The following is a 9,900-nucleotide window of genomic DNA, read 5'->3' as shown; positions in this document are numbered from 1 at the left end:
ATTTACTTTTCATGCCTTTGTCTGATAAGGTAGGTATAATTTTCTATGCAGAGGTAGTCCTTTGCACTTCACTTGCCCCCAAGGAAAAACAGTCCTCTACCCTTTATCCTTGTTGCTTTCTCCGTTGTCTTGTATCTTCTGTCATTGTTTCTTACCCCTTGCCTTTGTCCCTCTGAGGGACATAGATCTCCTTTGTGATGAGAACTTGGGCTGACTCTGAGGATACATACATAGTGATTCATTCCTGATACCAGCCAGAAACTACTTTCACTCTCAATGGGCATCCCTGCAGAAAATTCATCATTTTACATTGTCTTGGGCTATTCATAAAATCTCATGAAGAACATCCTGGCACAATTTAAAAAAGAAAAACAAAAAAACAAAAGAGCCTGGCATGGAGGTGCACATATTTATTCTCAACGCTCAAGTTACTCGATAGGAAAATAAGACACATAACAAGCCAGTGAGACAGAGTTCCATGACATTAGGTCCAGACACAGTGGCCAGACTGGATGTTAAAGAGATAAACTAAAGTTAAGGAGACTGTGATAAGATTCATAGAAACCATCCTCTTTCCTGCAGCCTAATGTGAGTCCCCTCAATATCTTACAGAATCTTCACTACAAATGACAGTTGGCAGACCCCCATAAGGACCTGTCACAAGGAATCAGAATGGTGTTAGGACATATTTCCCTGCCTAAGAGAAGCTCTTCTTAGTAAATATATAAACTGTTATGCAATATGAATAAATAAATACCTTAAGGTCACATCATGTTCTTCTCATTTTGATATCAGGTGTGTTTCTATGTTGCAAATAATGTCTTCTAGCAAAAGTTAAATACAAGGACATAGTTCCTGAAATGTGTTCACTTGGTCCTCATTTTCTTGACTACTTAAGAAACCTGCACCATCATCCCATTGATACCTAACTCAGTTGTTATCTGAATGTAATACATACAAATTTGTTTCCAAAACATTGAGCATTTTGTGAAATCCTGTGCTTTGGATCCCATTTATGTGACCTGTGACTAGGATGCAAGGAACTCCGCAAATCTGAGATTGACCTAATTGTGGTGATGGGGAATGAAAACAGACAGAGGTACAGAAATGCAGGGAATGGTTACGCTCTGTCCTCTGATGGAGACTAATCAGCAACCCAGATATTCAACACATTTATTCTATTGAGTCAACAGAGGAGGACAATCTCCTCATGAAAGTGTGCCTATATTGTTACACACTCAAACTACAATAATCCTAGAGGAGGAAAGAGTGCTTGATACGTTCTGCAGATACAACATCCATTCACCTGCCGAGAAGATTTTGCATTTTTAGTGTATCTCAGACCTTTAGGTGATTACACATCCATGCTCCTTTCTGCAAAGGACATTCCCTTAAGATTTTATCAATCTCCAATACTAAGTTCCATTTCTCTGTTCCACAATCACCCTTAAAGTGGATCTTTTTCAAAAAGGCAACATTTTGTCTCCCACCACACTTAGAACATTGCATTGTAGCAAAGATGACTTCCTTGGGCTGTCTTTTGGCCTTGAGTATATCCAGGAGCTCAGGACAAAATTTTTCTAATCTGTGTGTTAGTATTACATCCCCATTATCATAGCACTCCAAAGGGGCAGGGTACATCTCATCGGTCAACTGACTCAGCTTGGCTGTGTGGTATAAAAGTTGTTTCAGGAAAAGCAGGGAGAGTTCACTATCATAGAAATTGACTTCTGTGAGGCAAGAACATTGGCTTAGGGCAGGCAACAAGGCATTGAACTGAGATTCCCCCATATGACATGATTTCAATTCTAGACATTCTAGTGTATGTCTAACTCTCTCAAGTAGAAACCCGAGAGGCTCAAGGAGTGAATAACATAAATTAACATTAATAAGGGTCAGACATCTGAGCTCAAAAATATTCAGGCAATAGGTCAGATAATCCAAGTCTGACTGTGAGAGGGGACAGTTGGCCATGTAAAGTATCTCCAAGGGCTTCTTCAGGTACCTAGGGAGAGAAAAACAAAGATTGCTTTCTGGCAAATGGTGCTGAAGTGGGTTGATAGGATTGGATGCCCAACAGATAAAACTTCTCCCAAACACACTTTGACATTTATTGAGTCAACCCCCAGGACATGGCTTTCTGTTATCTACTCAGACAACTCAGCATTCTAGTCTGAGGCCTGTGGATATCACCATAGGTATGAATCTGGCCATGGCAAGAAACCGCATCAATGAATATATCAGGATGGTATGCTGCATGTAAAAAGGACTGCCTACTTTAAACAACATTCAGTAACTTCCTCTTGTTATTTTTTTTCCTTTTTTTTTTTTACATTTTTATTACTTTTTTTTTATTAAGTATTTCTTATTTACATTTCGAGTGCTATTCCCTTTCCCAGTTTCTGGGCCAACATCCCCCTAACCACTGCCCCTCCCCTTCTTTATGGGTGTTCCCCTCCCCATCCTCCCCCCATTGCCGCCCTCTCCCCAACAATCACGTTCACTGGGGGTTCAGTCTTAGCAGGACCAAGGGCTTCCCCTTCCACTGGTGATCTTACTAGGATATTCATTGCTACCTATGAGGTCAGAGTCCAGGGTCTAAGACTGAACCCCCAGCAAACGTGATTGTTGGGGGGAGGGCCGCAATGGGGGGAGGATGCCGAGGGGAACACCCATAAAGAAGGGGAGTGGGAGGGGTTAGGGGGATGTTGGCCCAGAAACCGGGAAAGGGAATAACACTCAAAATGTAAATAAGAAATACTTAAGTTAATACAAAAAAAAAAGAAATACCCAATTTAATAAAAATGGAAGAAAAAATAAAAAGAAAAAATTAAAAATTTTGTAGTTCAAGATAAAAAAAAACACAATTAGTCAAATTACAGTCAACACAAGACATATCAAAATTATTATTTTCAGAATACAGAATAATGCTAATATTTCCTACCAATAGGACATATGGCATGCAAACACATGGCGCAGTAGGCATTTTCATACAAGCTGTACTTGATCTTTCAGGCTGAGCACGCACATCGTATAAGACAGCACCTAACTTCCATAGTATCCTTGTTGATAACCTGTGTGACTCCACTGGAGTCAGGCACACAATGCTGATGAGGGGAGGATAGGCGAAGACATAGAGACAATAGCATAGTTAGTCATACTAGCAACTCCTCTATATTCCGACCAGTCCAAAATCTTGAGGTCCAATAAAGCACAGACTTATTCTCCACACATCGTTTCCAGGGAACTGTGATATTTGTGCATTCTGTCATTCCACAACGTGGAAAATGTTTTAGTGCCTTGTATCCCTCAGCCTCTAGGCCAGTGGGTAAAGTTATTCAAATGCCATTTGAACCATCTCTGTGTGAGTCAAGATCTTCTCCTCACAATATAGCAGGAGATACTCTCAGATATCCACTAGCATTCTGCTTTGAAAAATATATGGAGATACCAGTTTCCAATCCTTGGTAATTAATTTCTCTACTAGTAGTGAAATCTCCTCCATCAGGCATGTCCATCAACTTAGTGTTGTTTACTGTTAGCACTACTTCTGAGCCTTCCCATACCGTTGGATGTAAAAGGGGCAGAGTCAAGGACGTAGGCCCAATACAGCTTCCCTATCATCATTGTCAGGATACTCTGCGAGCCCATGATTAGCATCACTCTGTCTCAGCATCAGCATGTCCCACTAACCTCTCTGGCAGCTAGCCCACTCCTTCAGCATCTTGCAGAAAAAAAAACACAAACATGCCCTTTTCCCCATATTAATACCTGAGTGGGATCATGCCATATGCCAGTAAGTGGATCTTTCCATTTCACCTAGGTATAAGTATGCCTAGTTGTAGGGTGCCATAGACACTCAAAGAGTTCCTTGGCATCCAAATTTTAAAATTTTTAAATAAGAGCATGATTTAAATAATTTTGTGGTGTACAGGGATATAATTGCCTTTTTTATTTTTTATTTTTTCGGAGCTGGGGACCGAACCCAGGGCCTTGCACATGCTAGGCAAGCGCTCTACCACTGAGCTAAATCCCCAACCCCTATAATTGCCTTTTTTATTTTATGAAGATATTGCTTTAAATTTTCATGGAAGTGTTCCACAATACTTTGTCCTTGAGGATAATAAGGAATCCCAGTAATATGGGTAATATTAAATTGTTAACAAAACATCTTAAATGCATGACTGCAATAGCCAATTACATTATTTGTCTTAATCTGATTTGGAACACCCAGAATAGAAAAACCAACGAAGGTGATAACTAACTTTATTTTTAGTTGCCTCTCCTGTTAGCTGTAACTACAAAGCCTGAGAAGGTATCAATAGTCACATGTACGTATTTTAATTTTCCAAAATCAGAAATAGGAGTAACATCCATTTGCCATAATTGATTAGGTAAGAGACATCGAGGATTAACACCATTAAGTGGTACAGGAAGAAACTGAGGACATTAAGGACAAGTCTTTACAATGCGATGTGTGCATTCTCTAGAAATACCAAATTGTTGTCTCAAGCCATTATTGTTTGGATGATGTAAAGAATGAGATTGTTTGACTAATTGTTTCTTTGTAAGGCCTATATATATATAATCTTCCTGATATGTAAATCTTTTGTGGCTTTGCCCTCATTAAGGTGTCTGGGCAATCCAGAATGAACTCTTAAGTGTCCTATAAGGTATGAAATGGTATATTCTCTTGAATTGAGTTGTATTTCTATAAATAATTGTAAAATTTGAGAATTAGCAGTATATAAAAAAGGAACAATTTCAAGCAATCTTAAACCACGAGCTATATTTTCTATCAGTATATAAATTAAAAGCTTGATTTTTAAACCTTTCCAAAGCAGTGGCTACAGCACGTAATTCAATTATTTGTGCTGAAGCAGGGGGGGAACTCAAGGGAATAAACACGTGATCTGAATGCATATGTTGCCTTCCCATGAGATGTAAATACCATATAAAGTTACAGGAAATACAAAAGCATGCATAGAGGCAAATTCTAACAACTTGGTTTTTGGATAATGATTATCAAATTTGCCTAAAACATTTAGACATGAAATAGGCCAAATATCAGTATCCTGCAATACCCAATTAATTGCTGTCTGGAATAAGAAATAAATATTTTCTTAGGTTCTTCCCTAAAGGATTTTCATGAATCTATCCTATAGCCCTGTATTAACACACCAATAGCTTCACAATAGGGTGTTCAATCTTAACTTGGAGATGAAGAAAGATGAATCCACATTAATGGTCCCTTTTGTCAAAGAACTACTGTGAACCAGCCAACAACTGGACATAGTTTATATAATGTATCTGTTGGTGGCTAATAGCTGTCTCTGTTTTCTGCAAAGCTATTTGTCCCTCATCAGTTAATTGTCCAAGGGAATTAGGATTTGCCTCCCCCTAGAGAATACCAAACAAAGGCTTATGTCCTCCTGTGGGGAATTTAAGGTGAGCTCTTAGAAAATTAACACCTCCCAACAGCTTTTGAAAATTCTTTAAAGTAAGTAAACTATCTTCTTTTTATTCAAATTTTCTGCTCCACAACTTGTTTAAGATATAACTGAGGTCCCAAATATTGAAAATGATATTGCCTTTGAATCTTTTGTGGAGCAACAACTAATCCCAAAGATTGTAAAGCTTGTTGTATAAGTGCAAAGGCTTGTAGTAACACTCCTTCAGAGGTATCAGCTAATAAAACATTCATATAATGAATAATACACACTAAAGGATTCGAAATCCTAAGTTCTCATATTGAAGCAGAAACAAATTTTTGACATAATGTAGGGCTATTGGCCATTCCTTGAGACAAAACTTTCCAATGGTATTGCTTCATGTGTTCTTTAAAAATTACAAGAAGACACACTAAATGCAAACCTTTTACAATCATGAAGATGCAAAGGCATAGTATAAAGACAATGTTTTATGTATGTAATAATTTTATACATATTTTTGGAGTGGCAGCTGGAGTAGGTAAGCCAGGTTGTAATCTTCCCATGTGTTCCTAATTTCATTAACCTTTTGTAAATCGCCACTTGCCTGATTTTTTCTTAATTACAAGTATGGATGATTTAAAATCTTGGGTATGTCATCGAATTGTAAACTCAGGCTAATGGCACATGGCAGTTTAACTACAATTTTTAAGTTTCTTTTCCACAGAGCATAAACATAATGTTGGAAAGAAATCCCAATTTTCAACAGTATAAACAATCCATTCTCACTAAAATCAATACCAAGTGTATTGCTTTCGTGTTAAAAAGTTTGGCCGCCAGTTCTTAAATATGAATGCATAACAGGGCAGCTTTTAATACCTCATTAAAGAGACATTGTTTTAAATCCTATGCTTTATAAGTCTGGTTTCTGGAACAGGAATTACATAAAATATTATCCCAAATTAGAGGTATCTTTAGAGACCTGTTTCCCTGGGTTGGCTCATGTCACGTGTTGTTGTTTAGAATGATTCCAACCCTGAGGTATCTGTTTTAAGCTAAATCTTTTTTTTTTTTTTTGGTTCTTTTTTTCGGAGCTGGGGACCGAACCCAGGGCCTTGTGCTTCCTAGGCAAGCGCTCTACCACTGAGCTAAATCCACAACCCCAAGCTAAATCTTTTAACAATGTTACAGACCTTTTAATCATACCCAATCATACATTGTGTACCCTCCTGGCATAATGGCAAGCCCTGGGTCTCTGATTCTCACTGATTAACACAAGCTGACTACTCTGCAATAATAGGGTCCAACCTTCGTTGTGATCTGCATCAGTCTAGACTGGTTGGACATCAACAGTTTCTAATAGGCTAGAAACTAGGAGCTCAGTGCCATCCCATGGTCACTCTGACCCCAAGACTAGGTTCTGCTCCCCTCTACCTCTAGGCCAAATTACCACTATGATGTATCGTAACTCATGGATTTTCCTTAGGTTCCTGACAGTTCCCTAAGAGTCACTGTTCATCACTGCATGCTGTTTCTCATACTCAAACTATGAGACCTTTGCCCAGTGAAACAATGATTGTCAGATGTCCAAACATCTGGACTTTGCAGGTGTCGTTTTAAATTGTATGATACCCATGTCTCTCAGTTTTCTCCCAGAGAGTGTTACAGATGCACTACCGAGCCAGAAGTTGGTAGCAGGGATTGCAGTGTTGATGTGATTGGCATGACCACACTACCATACTTTTGTTTAGAAGAATATGGATTTCGGTACTTGGAATTTGGAAAACAGTGGAACACTTTAAGTGAGCCTAATGGGCTTTGCTACTAGTAATAAGGAACACTTGTTTGCTGAGAATAATTTAAACTGTGTAGACCTGACCCACGAAGTGTCAGTTGAGACCATTATAGGTATGTGTCCTAAAGACTGCTTTTGCAGTATTATGGTGAAGAATGTGGCTGCTTATTTTTCCTTTGGCTGACAGTTTGCCTAAGGCTAAAATAAAGAGATTCATATTAATTGGACTGGCAAAGGAAGCCTCAAAAATCTAGCAGAAACTATGTTCTCTGGTTAATCTCATAAACACCATTCTGATCAGGCAGAGCAAGCATTAAAAGAAAAAATACAAAATGTACGGTTCAAGTAATAATAGAGAGGCACCAGGAAGTAAAATGGAGTTGAATCCTGCATTCACGGAGATAAAGAAGATTAAGGGAGTTGTGTTAGCAGGGCAAGCTCCAACCCAGGTAAGCTTATTGTTTGTTTTTGCGGTTGAAAAGAGGATAGTTTGGACTTTTACTCTAGAATGAACTACATACAAGAAATGATTATGATCCATGAGGCTGCAAGTCACAGGTTCTTGATCCAGATCTAGAGGGACAGTGGCCTTGAAAAGCTACCCTAAATGTTGGGCCCTAGCACGATGCAACACACCTTTAATTCCAGGAAACAAAGATAAGCAGACTTCTGAGTCAAAGGCCAGCTTGGGATAGAGCAAGGTCTAAGAGAAGCAAAGCTTAAGTTCAGGCATGGTGTTAGTTGCCTTTAATCCCAACATTCTTGAGGCAAAGCCATACAGATCTTTTTGTTCAAGGTCAAACTATAGAGGAAATTCCAGGACAACTAACCTTAGGCAGTAAGGGAGAAGCATGGTAATAGAATAAAGGGGTTAACCAGGTTCCAGTCCCAGCAAGCAGTAGATCTCTGCAGCTTCACCCATGAGGCTCTCACTTTAGAATTCAGAAAAGGGAGTACTTCTGGGACAAGTGATGCTAGGTAGCTGGAGCTATGAAACTAGGAGTGATTAAGAAGATGCAAGCTTCACTGGGGTGAAATTTTCTAGGAAGTGTTTTCTGAGATCACAAACAAGCCTTGTTCCAAATACAGCCAAGGTTGTATCTCATGTTGCAACTGAACTTGATAATGTGTAAGGATCACCCAAGCGATACTAGTTTTGAAGCCACGAAGTGGTCATGGAGCTCAGCAGAGGGTTGGCACTGTGACTAGCCAGAGAAGGCATTGGTGACGATATAGCCTCAGCTGCAGTTGATGTCCCAGGTCTAAAGTAAAAGTTTGACACTGCAAAGAGAGCCTATGAGAAACTATTGGTTAAGCCTAGATATAGCGGAAGACCCCAGTATATTGGAGATGCCTGAATCATGGGATGACCACTAAGAAGAACTGCAAGAGTGGAGTGGAGTCAACAAGAGCCTAGAGTGCTCCAGATGACAGAGCTAGAGATGTGAAGCAAGGCCTTTGGTGGATCCTGGAAGATCATGTGTGGATTCCAGACATTGGAATATGTAAACATGTCCTAAATACATGGGAATTAGTCATCTCCTAGTGGCCTTCTGAGGAAGATGTAGAACATTCATTACCTGTACCATGCCGTCCTTGATGCTGCCATGCTCCCAATCTGATGATAATGAACTTAACCTCTGAACTTGAAAGGCAACCAAAACTAAATTTTGCCATTATAAGAGTTGCCTTGGTCATGGTGTCTGTTTACAGCAGTAAAACATTCATTAATACATCCTGGAAAGGGAATTTGTAGAATGGGAATGAAAAGTTCTCAGGGAGAACTTTCCCTCGGGATGGAGACCCTCCAACTCAATGACCAGACCGAGACCACAGGATGCAATCAGCAAGAGGATTTGGTTTATTGTCGGGATACACAAGCACCTGTGGGCGCTTCAGTCACTCGGGGGACTGGCGCGCCCCACAGAACCAAGGATGGGCTTTTTATAGGATTCTGGGGAGCAGAAGCAAGCATACAGAAGCAGATGCATGGTTACAGGGATATAATTGGTGGATTCTAATGTGGCAAGGGTTCAGCCCGGGGGCAAGTTCCCTAGCCACCTTCCTGGAACATAACGACTGACTCGGCCCCCCACCAGGGTGTGGGACCTCTCCCGGGGCTTTTCTCATTGTCAGGTGCTCAACCGCAGTCGTCCTGTTGCCAGGCCTTCAACCACACACATCCTGCTTGGCAGCCGCTGTGTACTCAGTGTTCTAACCTTTCCCTGAACCAGTCATCTTAAGTACAGCCTTGCAAAATGGCGTTACTGCTGCTAAGCTGGGATCTTTCAGGAACTCTCATATTATTCTGCAATTATCAACCAAAGCTTCCAATACACACGTCCATTTCTGTGACAATTATAAAATTATAAACACACACACACACACACACACGTGGTGTATATGCATGGTGTGTGTGTGTGTGTGTGTGTGTGTGTGAGAGAGAGAGAGAGAGAGAGAGAGAGAGAGAGAGAGAGAGAGAGAGAGAGAGACTGTTAGTGAGGACGTTCCAGTGTGAACCAGTGTCTCATGGATCTGTACCCTTTCTCTCTGGAGTGCTAAGTTCACATTAGTTATATTGTAGTAGAGACTTGTACAACTTTGTTCTAATCTCATGGTAATCCTAAGGGTTTTGGGGCACTCTGAGACAGTTTCTCCCTCAGAGAACAGGAGAAT

General features: G+C 40.1%; 1 protein-coding gene across 1 annotated transcript; it reads right to left on the bottom strand.

The window, feature by feature from the left end:
- Positions 1 to 1,338: 1,338 nt before the first annotated feature.
- Positions 1,339 to 8,833, bottom strand: Oog1l1 (oogenesin 1 like 1). Its single transcript, XM_063261357.1, has 2 exons — positions 8,805 to 8,833; positions 1,339 to 2,101 (listed from the first exon to the last, which is right to left on the bottom strand). The coding sequence occupies exons 1-2, from the start codon at positions 8,831 to 8,833 to the stop codon at positions 1,339 to 1,341; spliced, it is 792 nt and encodes a 263-aa protein (XP_063117427.1).
- Positions 8,834 to 9,900: the final 1,067 nt, after the last annotated feature.

The sequence above is a fragment of the Rattus norvegicus genome, chromosome 5 (assembly GCF_036323735.1).
Source record: "Rattus norvegicus strain BN/NHsdMcwi chromosome 5, GRCr8, whole genome shotgun sequence".
Classification (NCBI taxonomy): domain Eukaryota; kingdom Metazoa; phylum Chordata; class Mammalia; order Rodentia; family Muridae; genus Rattus; species Rattus norvegicus.
Note: the sequence above shows the minus strand (reverse complement) of the source record. Positions and strands in the feature narration are given on the sequence as shown.

Bases quoted from the DNA above. Each gene is read 5' to 3' on its own strand.
- Oog1l1 (XM_063261357.1), bottom strand. From the start codon at position 8,833: ATGGCAGCATCAAGGACGGCATGGTACAG. The intron at 2,102-8,804 runs GTAATGAATGTT...TAAATGTCAAAG, and splicing joins TCAAGGACGGCATGGTACAG to TGTGTTTGGGAGAAGTTTTA.